The 14002-nt window shown below is 34.6% G+C and overlaps 1 protein-coding gene across 6 annotated transcripts in view; it reads right to left on the bottom strand.

Annotated features, from left to right (window-relative positions):
• Slc4a10 (solute carrier family 4 member 10) overlaps nt 1-14002 on the bottom strand; it is a 276084-nt gene that overhangs the window by 172374 nt on the left and 89708 nt on the right. Inside the window, exon 1 of one of the 6 annotated variants that reach the window (XM_036185515.1) lies at nt 9661-9950. The exons of the other annotated variants lie outside the window; for them this stretch is intronic. Within the exon in view, the coding sequence (XP_036041408.1) occupies nt 9661-9705 (45 nt within the window). The 5' untranslated portion in view covers nt 9706-9950. Of the gene's footprint in view, nt 1-9660; nt 9951-14002 lie in introns of those variants that run through there. 6 annotated transcript variants of the gene reach the window in all.

Genomic DNA, 14002 nt, shown 5'->3' with positions numbered 1-14002 from the left:
AGAAGTCTTTAAGCACTACCACAGACAAGAAACAGAATGGGATCACCTCTCTGAGAGCTCCATATTATCTGTCCTTTATTAACTACTGTTTTGATTATCCCTCTGTTCTGTTTTCTCTTTCTATAACCATATACTGGAACTTGTGCCATCTAACTTGCTCTGTCTTATTTACCTCTTTCACTTTCTTAGGGGATTACCTCAACCTTACTTTTTATACTTTGTGCTCAGTTTTTTATTTGAGCTTTAAGTTCTAGGGACTCTTACTTATGCTCTTTTTCATAGTGCTCCTATATAAGAACATTTACTTTTAGTTTAATAATGCAATATTTTAGTATTCACAGGTACATTGTTTTAATAAAGCCTTTTGCCCCCATTCTACTCTCTGTTTCCAGTAGGCTTCTCTCCCTACTTGCTTTGGCTTCTATACTTTTTAGAAGTTTTCTTCAACAGGTTTATAATCTTGTGTTGCCTGATAATATTTAAGAATTTGAATCTAGTTGGAAAATGATGAGTAATGAGGAATGGAGCAGGAAGAAACTATTCTCAACAAAAATATATAAGTAAATATTTTTATAAAGGGTTTGAATTTCTGTAAAGAATAGAATTGGAGTTTTTCATGGGGATTGTGTTGAATCTGTAAATTGCTTTTGGAAGGACACCCGTTTTTACATTAACCCTAACAATCTGTGTGCATGGGAGTCTTCCCACCTTTTGGTGTCTTCTTCAATTTCTTTCTTCAATGTTTTATAGAGTTTTTTTATTGTATTAGTCTTTTACTTCCTTAGTTAAATTTACTCCAAGATATTTTGTGAGAATATTATGAATGGAAATACTTCCCATAGTCATTGATTGGTAGGATGAACTCTGTAAAACTGGTCATCCTACCAAAGCAATCTACAGAAGATTTAATGTACTCTTCATCAACATTCCAACTCAGTTCAGCATAGAATTTGAAAAAATACTCTTAAACTTCATTTTGGAGTACACACACACACACACACACACACACACACACACACACACACAATCCTAAATGACAAAAAAAACTTCTGGAAGTAACACCACCCATGTGTTTCAGTTATACTGCAGAGATATAGTAATAAAAACAAATTGGTATTGACATAAACAACATACACATTGATCAATGTAATAGAACTTAGAATCCAGACTGATATATGTCCACAAACCTCTGGCCACTGGATGTTTTGACAAAGAAACGAGAAATGCACACTGGTTTGAAAAGAGGGCATCTTCAACAAATGGTGCTGATCAAACTGGATAGCTACATGTGAAATACCATAAACAAATGCTTACCTCTTACCTTGCACTAAATTCTAAATGAAACAAGTACCTTAATGTAAAACCTGATACCAAAAATCTGATAGCGGAGAAAATAGGAAATATGCTTGAACTTACAGAGGACCCCCAAAGCACAGGAATTAAGACCAACAACTGACAAATGGGACTTCATAAAACTAAAAGCTTCTTTATAGAAAAGGACACCATCACTCAAATGAAGAGTCAATCTACAGAATAGCTTTAAAAAAATCTTTACACCTCTGACAGATGGTTTCTATGTAGAATATATAAAGAACACAAAAAGCAAACAGACCAATTCTTAAATGGGGGCATAGAACCAAACAGAAAATTCTAAAAGGATGAAATACAATTGGATGAGAAAGAAACATTTTTCAAATGTTCAACATCTTTAGCCATCAGAAAATGCAAATTAAAATTTCATCTTCCCCAGTCAGAATGGCCAAGATCTAAGAAGCAAGTGACAACATATGCTGGCATGGATGTCAGGGAAAGGCAAACAATTACTCACTGCTGGTGGGAGTATAAACTGGAACAACCACTGTGAAAAATCAGTGTAGAGGCTCCTCAAAACACTGGAAATAAATTTGACATGCTCCAGCTACACCCCTGTTAGGTATATATCCAAAGGTCCCTATAAACTATTATAGAAATACCTGCTCATTGCTCCTCTATTCATGATAGTCAGGGTATGGGAAAAGCCTAGACACCCATCAACTAATGAATGGATTATAAAATGTAGTACATATACACAATGGAATATCCAGCTTGTAAGAAAGGAGAAATTATTACATTTACAGGTAAACTGATGAATTTGGAAACAATCATCCTGAATGACATAACTCAGACACATTTTTTTTTTATTTCTGGATGTTAACATTGACTCTTGAGATATGTGTGTCTTGCTTTGAATAACCTTTGAATTCCGGAATCAGTAAAAGACCAAAAGGGTATGATGAATTCAAGGGAAGAGAGATAGGACACAGTGATATAATGGGTTACTAATAGTTATTCTGCTATTATTGTTCAATATAATTGTTGGCATATTTCTCTACTCTCTAGGTCATAAGCAACATTTCATTGAGTTTTGCAGTTTTTCTTTTGGTTGTCCTGATATACTTTTTAGAGTTCTATAATAAATAAGTCATAGTGCATTTGCATATTTATTACTAATCACTTAATAAATGTCAGTCTTTGCTGAAGTAAAAGACACAATTGCCATCAAAGATTTAATATTTGAAGGGAGGAGATATATAGGTGTGTATTTTTTTAATGGCAAGTATGTAAGTGTTATACTAAAAGCTGTCTGAGCAGTATAAATGGTGTATAAATAAATACTAATCTCATTAATTTATAATACAACCAAGCATTATAAGACAAACAAGATATTCAGGATGAATAACAAAATCCCATACAGATGCAAAAACATAGAGGTATCAGGGAATTTGAGGTAGACAAATCCCTGCTACTTTTATTTTGACAGATAATACTTTTATGTATTAATGATTACACCTGATGGATGAAATCTCATTAACACTAACAATTTTACTATAATTTATATGGGATTAAAATACACCCAAGCCAGCAGCAGAACTAGAACTAAGGTCTAGTTTTCTGATTGTTATTCAAATCAAACCCCTGAGGGATTCTGAGTCTACATCCTGAGTTTCTTAGTTCTCTGGTTCTTCTCACTGTGGGATACAATTGCAGTAATAATAACTATCAGGCACTGTAAGCCTTACTATCCCCATGCACACTGTTATGGAATACAGAGCATATATCATCTCATTATACTTCTAAACAGATGAGTATTCTGAAACACTGGCACTAAGGCTTTCCCAGGGACACTCAGCTACGTGTATTAAGATGGTTCATGTTTTTCAAATTGTTGCCACAATTAGACACTGTCAAGTAGAAAGACTGTAACAGCAAGCAGCAACCACGGCTTACAGAGCAGCTACTGCAGTACCAGGGCTGAAGATTTTATATATTTTACATGCATTATTTCCTTCTCTCTTTTTGTTGTTTGTTTGTTTGTTTTTTAAGAGAGGGTTACTCTGTGTAGCCCTGGCTGTCCTAGAACTCACTCTGTAGACCAGGCTGGACTCAAACTCAGAGATCCACCTGACTCTGCCACCCAAGTTCTGGGATTAAAGGCATGTGCCACCACTGCCCATCTACAGGTATTATTTCTTTCTAGTGAAAAGGAAATCAGAAAAAAAGAATATAATGAAAGTTAAGATACTGTCAAACCTCTTCTATGGAGTCTTCCATAAAAATTGCAGAAAACCTTGATCTATGCCACCCCATACATTTGGATGGATATAAGAGTGGTTCTCAACCTTCCAATACTGTGACCCTTTAATATAGTTCCTCAAGTTGTGTTGAGCCCCAACCACAAAATTATTTTCATTGCTACACAATAACTCTAATTTTGCCACTGTTATGAATCATAATGTAAACATCTGTGTTTTCCAGTGGTCTTAAGAAACCCCTGTTAAAGGGTCATTTGACCCCCAAAGGGATCATGTTGAGAACCACTGGTATGTAACCTGCAACAGCAACTAACAGCAGTATCTGTAGAGGTAGGCTTCCTGGCTTATGGCAATTTTAATCTCTACTAAGCTATTTAATTTCTTTTGTACCATACTACACATAAAGTAGAATTCAGTGATGATTTAAATTCACTTTAAATAAATACATAAATACATATAACAACTTTATGAATTCAGTAGGAGTAAGATCATAGCAAATATTAATTAACCTGGGACCTTACTGAGGTCAGTTTCATTGATGTTTCAAGGAGAAAGTCATTTAACTCAACACCATGCATAGAGGTTTCCATAGGAGCATCTCAATTTAACAGGGGATATTACTGATTAAAAGGGGGTTACATAACTTTTCTAAGATAAAAAACAAAAAGCCAGTAAATGGAAAATACTAAATTTAAACAAGGAAGCCAAGGTCTTTGAACTCAGCAATATCTCTACAATATCCAGAGGTCCCAACATATTCATGCAACCTTTAAGTGAAGTTGAATATAAAGGATGGGTAAATTGAATAATGATGTACATAATTATATGCAGCACACTTTGCAATATATATTGCAATGGATCCTATCTCCCACTTTTTAAAGCATGCATCTGATGAAATATCCATTTTTTAATCTTGTTTTCTTACTGATGTTACTATACTGTTTTTAAAGACTTGGGGTAAAGGGGTCCTATATCTCTAAATGTCTTTTACCTGTTTCTTAAGAAAGAAAATGATAATTCAAAGTTTTATAGCAACTCAAAGCACAAGCTTTCTTCCAGAAATGTCTATGATCTTCAAAGAAGTACTGAAATGTGCTAGACCCCTACCATGTGTAACCCTCACTGTGTCTCTTTCCCAAGCAATATTAAATCAAAGAACTAAGAACAATTCACAATGACTTTGGAAAAACAGGATTTTTTTTTTCAAGAAAATGTCTTTGATTATGTTTGCTATTGTTCTAAAAATAAAGTTAAAGGCTCACCTCTTTCTGGTTTTGTTTTCACACTAAGATTGCAAGCATACTTCATCTTTTCAAATTTGGATTCCCATGCTGGCAAGGCAAGCAATTTACCAAATGAACCATCTCCACAACCTCATCAAATTTTACTTCTGACCTACGTAGTATAGAAGCTATATTGAAAAAGAGTATTAGATTTTGGCCTTTCAGTTCAGATGACATTTTCTTAGGTCTAATACCAAAGTTACATCTCAGCTGTCATGCGCAAAGGAATCTGATCAGAGCTGGGCAGTTGTGGCGCATGCCTTTAATCCCAGCACTCAGGAGGCAGAGGCAGGCGGATCTCTGTGAGTTCGAGGCCAGCCTGGGCTACCAAGTGAGTTCCAGGAAAGGCACAAAGCTACACAGAGAAACCCTGTCTTGAAAAAACAAAGAAAAAAAGAAAAAGAAAAAGGAATCTGATCAGGGGGGTTATTTTTGTTTTCTGTTATTCTTGGGTAACCTGAAAGCCTCTAGTGTGGGAAATTAGCTTATAGGTAATATTAATATATTACCAGTAATGGATCGTTTTATCATTTCTAAGTGTACAAAAAGCCAAGCTAAAATAGCCACTGGCTCTCATGATTAGAATAGAAATTACTATATCAAATTTCTCTAAAAAACAAAGTTCTTTTTATCCAAATATTTACCACAGTTACATGAGTATTCACATATTAAATGATCCCACTAGATTGTCCTTGGCTAGGAAATGTCAAAAGCCAAGCCAAGGCTAAATCAGATTACCTACCAATAAAACAGAGTGACATTGAGGACAAGTGGGAGGTCTCTTAGGATATGAAATCTGGGACTTGTGAGTGTTTGTGGAGAGACTGAGTAATGCTCTCATATGCAATTTTGATAGAGAATTTTATTAAAATCCTTCATTTTGCTTCTACCCCCTACTGTGGCAACTAACTACTAAATCTACTCAGGAATTTAATTTTCATTCCTGAAGTCTGAAAAGAGCTAGAGTTCTTAAAATGAATTCAAAATACAAGAGCTGCTCTTCTGTTCTTTCTTTTATTTTTCCCAGGAATGAGGAGAAAATAATATGTCCTTAGCTTGAAAATCATAATGTAATGCTCAAGACTCTATGGTCTAGGGTTCTAAAGAAAACCTTCCCATGATGGTCTATAGACTAAAGATGAACTTGGATATTATGCATTACTCAAGTATATCATATCCTTTCTGCCTCCTATCGTTTACTGTGCATCTCCTCTTTCTAGGCACTCTGCTTCTTCCACATCTACATATACACATATTCACATAGATAGAGAAAACATTCAGCATTTGGTCTGGCTTATTTCACATGACACGATTATCTGTAGCTCCATGCATTTTCTCTCAAATGATCTGATTTTGTTCTTTATGGCTGAGTAAATTGTCACTATTTATATAAACCACATTTTACTCATCAATTCATCTGTTAACAAACATCTAAATTAATTATATCCATGGTATCATGCATAAAAATACAATGTTGAAACCCATCATCATGTACAAGGAACATATCCTAGTAATATAAACAAACTATACTTGCCAAATACCAGACAGAATATTAATAATTTACATACTACATGCCACAAACTATTACAAGTACTCTATGTATATTAACTCATTTAACATTCACAATACTTTGAGGTAGGTACCATCACTATCCCTTGGTTATGAATAAAGAAAGACTAAAGATCATACAGCGGATTAATAGTATAGCTAGCTAAGTTTGAAGCAAGCAGCTATGTCTGGCTTGATACTTAACCTCAGTACATACAGCTTCTTACATTAGCCCAGCTATTACAAACCAGATTCAGTTTGTAACTCAGCCCTGTATTTCTTTAATTGAAGGCTTTAATACAAGATACCAAGCACTTTGGAGGCATTACTGGGCAAGATGCCCAGTTTGGGACTGGAAAATAGGGGATTTGCATCTGTTCTACACACCTCTCTGCTATTTTCAGCAGGCATGTTGATATAAAACAGAAAAGAGTAACACCTACTGTCCATCAGCCAGAAGCTAACACCTGCTTCTGTGGCAGCTTCTCCAGTCCCCTTCCTCCATGCTTGAGGTGACCATTCCCCAGCACTTTTCACCAGACCTTGCTCTTTTCATCTAAGTGAGGTGGTGGACAGTTATGATCCCAGCAATTGGGAGACTGGGTCAAAAGTGTAACAAATTTCCAGCTGATCTGGCTACACAGAAAGTTTGGGGCAAGCCTGCACTAGACAGGGAGTCTCTGTCTCAAAATTCTAAAGCTCTTAGAATTTTCAGTCTGACGTGTATAGTCAGATACTTTTTGTTCCAAGTACAGCTCAGATTGTCCCATTATAGTCAGATTCTCCCATACTTGCTGCTCTTTATTTCAAATGTTTAACCCTAAGAGTAAAAACTCTCTTCCATAATACATATACCTATTAAATTATTCATACCTCACCTGGAATTGCAGCAACATCCCTAGTTTAAATATGAGTCCCAGGGTTTCTGCCTCAGCTGCCTTCCAGGGACTAGGCTGAACTCTCTCTTAAAATAAGTTCAGGTTGGCTTATAAGTCTAGAACTATTTTTTGAGACAGGGTCTTTCTGTATGTGCAATCTGGCCTTGAATTCTCAATCTTCTTCTCTATTAATAAAATTGCACTCTGCACAATTATTAATCTAACTCTAAACCTACCTTTGATTTCTCTAATATTATGAAATGTACATGAGAAGAAAGGACAGTAATATGTAACTCATACTAGAGTTCACCAGTTTACACATTAAGTTAAAATTAATTGTAACAAATCACTTTTAAGAGTCAACCCAAAATATCAGAATTAATGTGTATGCATTTTCTCATTCATGCCTTGAAAGCAATAAATGACTTTCTTTTCTGTATTTCACAGAATACTAGATATAATGTCCTAAAAATGAGCAGCTTTCTCATAATATTCCCTCTGTTAAAGAATTATCCAAATAATTATTTATGAATAGCTTATCTTTAGAGATCTTTATGATGTATAATGATATGCATTATAAAATAGTGCAGATACAGGTAATCTTTGTAAAAAGACCTCTTGTTCCTAAGAACTTTCACAAGGAACTTCACCGCTCAAAGTTCAAAACCATCTTGTGAAGAGGAAAAATGGAAGGCATTCCAGTACAGTGTCTGCTGCATTCTGCATTCCAATTAAATGTCTGCATTTTTCTTTTCAGTGCAATGAATTTTGACACAGTAACAGAGATGTTTTCCTGATGTGTAAAAAGAATGGCAATTCCAAGACTTTTTTTCATATAATAAAATCAATGATATTTAAGTGTCAGTAAAAGAACATAATCAAATACTTTATGGTTTGGTTCTTCTGAAAGGTCATAAACACAGGAAAAAATTAGCAAAATGCTGTGGAAATCAAGGCCTAGAGGAATCCTGAAAGCATGCCAAGAAACAGAATGTACTCCTACTGACTAATACATGCAAATACTGGAATAAATTCTAACAGATTAAACAGGTTTTGTAGCAACTAAAAGGTATATTCAAATCATTCTAAAATTAATCAAGCTTAAGAATATGGCAATCTTCCCAACTAATAAGAATGTAAGCTGCTAAGTAGCCAGAATAACATATAAATTATATCCAATATCAGTAGGAAGAATTTTTTCAATGTGTTTTTAATTAAAAAGGAAAAACGGCCCCTAACTGAATTTATTCATTGTTTCAGACTTTTTCCAATGTATTCATCTTTAATACTACATTTTTCACCCTAATGAGGATAAATAAATAATAGTCACGCTACTGAATTGTCAAGTCAATGCTGTCCTCTTGAAAAATGTTTTAACATTCATATTCTTTTGATAACAAAATTAACATATTTGATAGTTCTCTAAAACTGACTCAGAAATGTATAACATTAAAAATAAATAAAATGCAGTGCTTTAAAAATCTGAGTGCTAGGCACATAATTCTGTTGAGAATACAATTCAAATGAGATCTAAACTAAATGAATTTTTACTTGAGAGGTTAGATATAGATGAACAAACAGCAGAGTTTCAATGCAAGGCAAATATAAAAATCCTATGTTCTAAGGATTTTCTACAGTTTGTAGCTAACGAGTTTAATGGAGTAAATTGAAAATGAAAGTAAGGAAATGCTGACTCTCTCCGGGTCAAAAATATCTTCAAGATACTTAGGAGCCACAATCCTCCTTAATATAAAACACATTTACAGTCTGCTTTCAGATGTGGTTTATGTCTTAGCAGAAATGAGATTAAAAGCTCCAGGAACATCACCAGATCTCAGAAAATGAAACACAAACTTCACGAGTTAGCTTTCAGACGGATAAACATTCTTCTGCTCACTAAACTTTCATTGCCTTATGTCTCACTACAGTGGTAACAGCATTGATTATGTTATTAAATCGAGATAACAACCTTTTTTTGCAATACATCAGTATTTATAGACAGATGGTTATGATATACTATTATCAGTTTGATTCACGTATGTTATTTTTATCATTTCAAGTAAAATATACAGTATGAATATAATCAGGATTAATCTAGAAAAAAATTCTAAAAAGCCATAAACCTTATTTCTAATCATACAAAGTATATCCTCCTTTACTCCACATCTCTATCCCCCCAAAAAACTAAAGTAAAACAAATTCATACACACACATAAATACTTCTTAGTTTATATTTACCCATTATTATAATCATTACCTAGTTAAATATCCAAATGAAAAATGAGTTAATAAGCAAGTATGTTGATTAACATATTCTAATAATTAAGATCTGGACAACTTTACATACCAATAGTATCATCACAATTAACAAGATCATACCTGATGATTTAGAGATTCTAAGTGCTCACAGCTTCCAGGCTGCATGACCTTTCTATTTCCAGAAACTCCTAAAAGACTGTATTTCCTGTCTTACAAAAAATAAGCTCAGCCATCTCTATCTCTCAGCATCTCCAAGGCTAGTGAAGAAACCAAACAGCAGATCTGTCCATCAGAATCTGTTTAAACCATCATCAGAATATCAGCTCTCACGCACTGTTCACTGTCTCCTCTTGTAGATCCCAACACTGCATGCTAAGAGATGCTGACACAGTGGTGTTTGCTGATGCTGTTAATGCTGTCTGAAAACATTCAGCTTACTGCTTGGAGCAGTTCTGCATCATATCAAATCAGACACAGCCTTCAGGTTCCCGCTTCTGCTACTACACAGATTCACATCCACAAAGAATTTCATTTCTTATCAGTACTTTAAAAATAGGCAATACTTTATTTAATTAAGTATCCAATGTGTCTGTTGCAAATACCATGTTAAAAATGTCTATTAGGCAGGTTTCTCCACATATGACTAAGCTGGAGTATAATGATGTAATAGGTAAATTTGTACTCTTTTCAAGAAAACTTCTTCCAAAGCACCAAAATAAGAAGGACCTAAAGATAAAAAAATTGCTAATCATAAAATAGTAGATAATTGTGAACAATATAAACATGTACATGGTATTTACATTTATTTCCAGCAATCTTTATTATTTGTTCTTCAGAACAACATAATCCAATTAAAAACATAGAAGATGTTTTTAATTCTTCTTATAAAGAGTTGAAAATGCAAAAAAGACCATTAAGTCCTAAGACTGGATGGCTGTTTAGCAAAGAAGCCTATGTAAAAAGGTATTGTATAAACAGTATGAAATATCACAATACCCTGCTCCTCATGGTACAAGGACTGATTTACAGCAGCTTAGGAAACCATATAACTGGTAAAGTAGTCTGGGAATAAAGGTGATCTAGACTACAATTGGAAATTCTTTCTCTTCACTGTATGTTTAAACAGCATTTGTAGATAAATTAAAAACACAAAGACTAAAAACAAAAATCAAATTAAGTAAATTCAATATTAGAGCACAAAATATAGGCCCTTACCTTAAAACAGCCCACACTGTTAGTACAAGCTGAATTAATGATACTACAATACTTTATTTATATTCATGTGAACTAAAGTATTGAAATTTCATAATAGCTAACATAATGCACAACAAGTAAAAAGTGCCTTATGTAAATATGTAGACTGACAATTCCCAGGGTTTCCCATGTCTGATCATGCCAGAATTTAAATAAATAAATAAATAGGGACCCACGTGACCTTTTAAGAGGTCAAGTACAACATCAAGAAGCACCACATCCTTTGGGCCATATAGCCCAAGGTCATAAGCAGAGCATGACCCTGCAGAAGAGGAGCCAGAAAGAGTACAAAAGAGGACAGAGGACAGGAAAAACAAGGCCCTCTAAACCAACATGACCAAAGCTCACATGAACTCACAGAAACGGACACAGCATCAGTCTGCACCAGATCCTTTGCATACACATTAAAGTTCCCAGTTTAGTGCATTTATGAAATTCCTAGCATTGGAATGGGTGGATCTCTGAATCTCTTGCCTTCTCTTCATCTCTTTTCCTTCCTTTTGTTTTGACCAATTCTGATGTGTTAGTTTTTGTTTTGACTTACTTTATTATTAAAATATTATTTAAAATATTTTATTTTATTATTATCCCTTAGGAGTTTTTGTTTCCTAATGAGAGATAGAAAAGGTGTGGATCTGAATGGAAGGAGAGGTGAGGAGGAACTAAGGGGGTGCAGGGGAACATAATCAGAATATATTACATGAGAAAAAAATCTATTTTCAATAAAAGTAAAAAAATAAAATTTTTAAAAAGTAAATTAATTAAAAAGAAATAAGTAGTGAACTTTAGATGTTGTTACTATTGTTATTATAAATTGACTAAAGGTTAAACTCACCTTCTTACCTACCCACCCACCCCCAAAAAAAGGAAGAAGAAATACGTGCTGATATCTTGAACACGACAAAGAATTGAATTCACAGAAATGGAAATAGTTAAATAAGACAGATGGAGATGCTACATAGGCTTCCTTTGTTTTGATGGCAGAATTAAAGAGAGATGTAGAGCACTGGCACGTCTTCCTTCCTAATCTGGGGATCAGAAAGTATCTCCCCAATGAGTACTACTAAAGCCTAGATGATTCTGTGGAGTCACATTTGAGAAGCAGTAAATACAATATGGCTTAGAGTTTAAAGTGCTAAGCCAAGGACTCAGCATGAGAAGCCTTGAGAGCCCTAGAAAAAGTTTGGAATTTGGCGCCTTAGGTGAATAAAATCCACCAATGTAACCAGTCTTGTCGTTTTAGATGATCCTAACTTCACTATGGACAAACAACTGAGTAAAATAAAACTGGAAGAAGACAGAAAAGTTAGTAGGATGTTACTCAATTTTATCATTACATGATGACAGTCTAAACAAAGATGGAATAGATAGAGATATAAAAGATTATAGATATGTGGCTTAGTTAATAGAAATAGAATTGAGGAGGACATGAGAGAAAGAAATGTCAAGGTGTATTCCTAATCTCTTTGTTATTGTATATCTTGTTTTACATACAATGTATTTTCATCACATTCTCTGGGGTTTGATATTTTTATATATAGTTCATTTATTTAAAATATTAACTGGCCCACCCAAGAGTATATTGTCAATACATATTGGACTTAATATTTTTTAAAGAATGGGTAAGGAGGAGGGTGAATCTGAGAGGAGGTGTTGGAATAGTGAAGGTGAATGTGATCAAAATACACTGTACAGAGACCCACAGCCAAACATTAGGTGGAGCTTGGGGGATCCCACAGAAGAGGGGGAGGAGGAAATGTAGGAGCCAGGAAGTCAAGAACACCAGAAGAACATGGTCCACAGAATCAACTAAGCAGGGCTCCTAAGTGCTCACAGAGACCAAAGCAGCAATTATGGAGCCTGCATGGATCTGTGCTAGGCCCTGTGCATACATGCTGTGGTTGTTTAGCTCAGGGTTTTTGTTGGACTCCTAAGTGAGAGTGGGGGTGTCTCTGACTCTTTTGCCTACTTATGCATCCTTTTTCCTCCTACTGGGTGGCCTCATCCAGCCTTGATGTGAGGGTTTGTTCCTAGTCTTATTGCATCTTGTTAAGCCCTGTTCAGTTGATATCCTCAGAGGGCCTGCTCTTTTCTAAAGGGAAACAGAGGAGCAGTGAATCTGGGGGACAGAGGAGACTGGGGAGAGAGATGGGAAGAGTGGAGGCTATGGTTGGGATGTATTTTATGATAGAAGAATAAATTGAAAGAAAACAGTAAAAGCCTAATAAAAGCCACAAAAAATTTAACTGAAAATCTTGAGGAGGAATTATTTGGATTAAATTCTCTGTATCTTCCTCAATATTTATATATTGAATAAAGCTATTAAAAGAATACACAAAAATAAGCATGATTATGAAACTTTCATCATTCTATTGAAGATAAATGAAATGAATATATATTATTAAGTTTTCCTAGTGATTTCCTGCCAACATACTTGAATCTTGAAATAATATTAAAACATGGAGACCTACCTCTTAATCTATTATCTAACAATAAAATATTTTTGAACCAAAATTATTTATTTGTTGTCCATTTTTAGATTCATATAATAGTAATTTAACATGACTAATCAATTAAATTATGAGAAATCTGGGAACTTAATATAGATCAGTGATTAAGATCATCACTGTGTTTCTAGAAGACTAGAGATCAGTCCTCAGCACCAACATCAAACAGCTCCAGCTCCTAGAAATCCAGTACCCTCTTTGGACTCATGGGCACACCCACACATGTTCACATATGCACATGTACATTAATAAATAAAGATAAGCCTTAAAATGAAATATATCTTTATGTCACTATAGTGCTGTTAAAAATTATTTATTCATACAATATACTACTCATAGCATTATTATTGCAGTATAATTATCATACAAAAGCAGAATGTCTATACACTTTTTTCTGGCAAATATTTCATAAATGGGATGAAGAGTGGTTAAAACATCGCAGAAGAGGAAAGCAAAAGAGTTGATTGGTTCCTTAGTTTTGATACAACAAATGAGAACAGGTGGTGTGTAAACAGAAGAAATGTATATCAGATAGTTCTGGGGTCTAAGAAATTCAAGATCAAATGGCCAGCAGGTTCAGTGTCTAGTGAAGGTTTTCTTCTCACTAAAACTTCACATGGCCAGCATGGTAACTTTCTGGAGTAGCAGTAACGCCTGCCAGTGCTACCACTACCCTTTCACCATGTCCCAGCAGGAGGCTG

The sequence above is a fragment of the Onychomys torridus genome, chromosome 4 (genome assembly GCF_903995425.1).
Source record: "Onychomys torridus chromosome 4, mOncTor1.1, whole genome shotgun sequence".
NCBI classification, from domain to species: Eukaryota; Metazoa; Chordata; class Mammalia; order Rodentia; family Cricetidae; genus Onychomys; species Onychomys torridus.
Note: the sequence above shows the minus strand (reverse complement) of the source record. Positions and strands in the feature narration are given on the sequence as shown.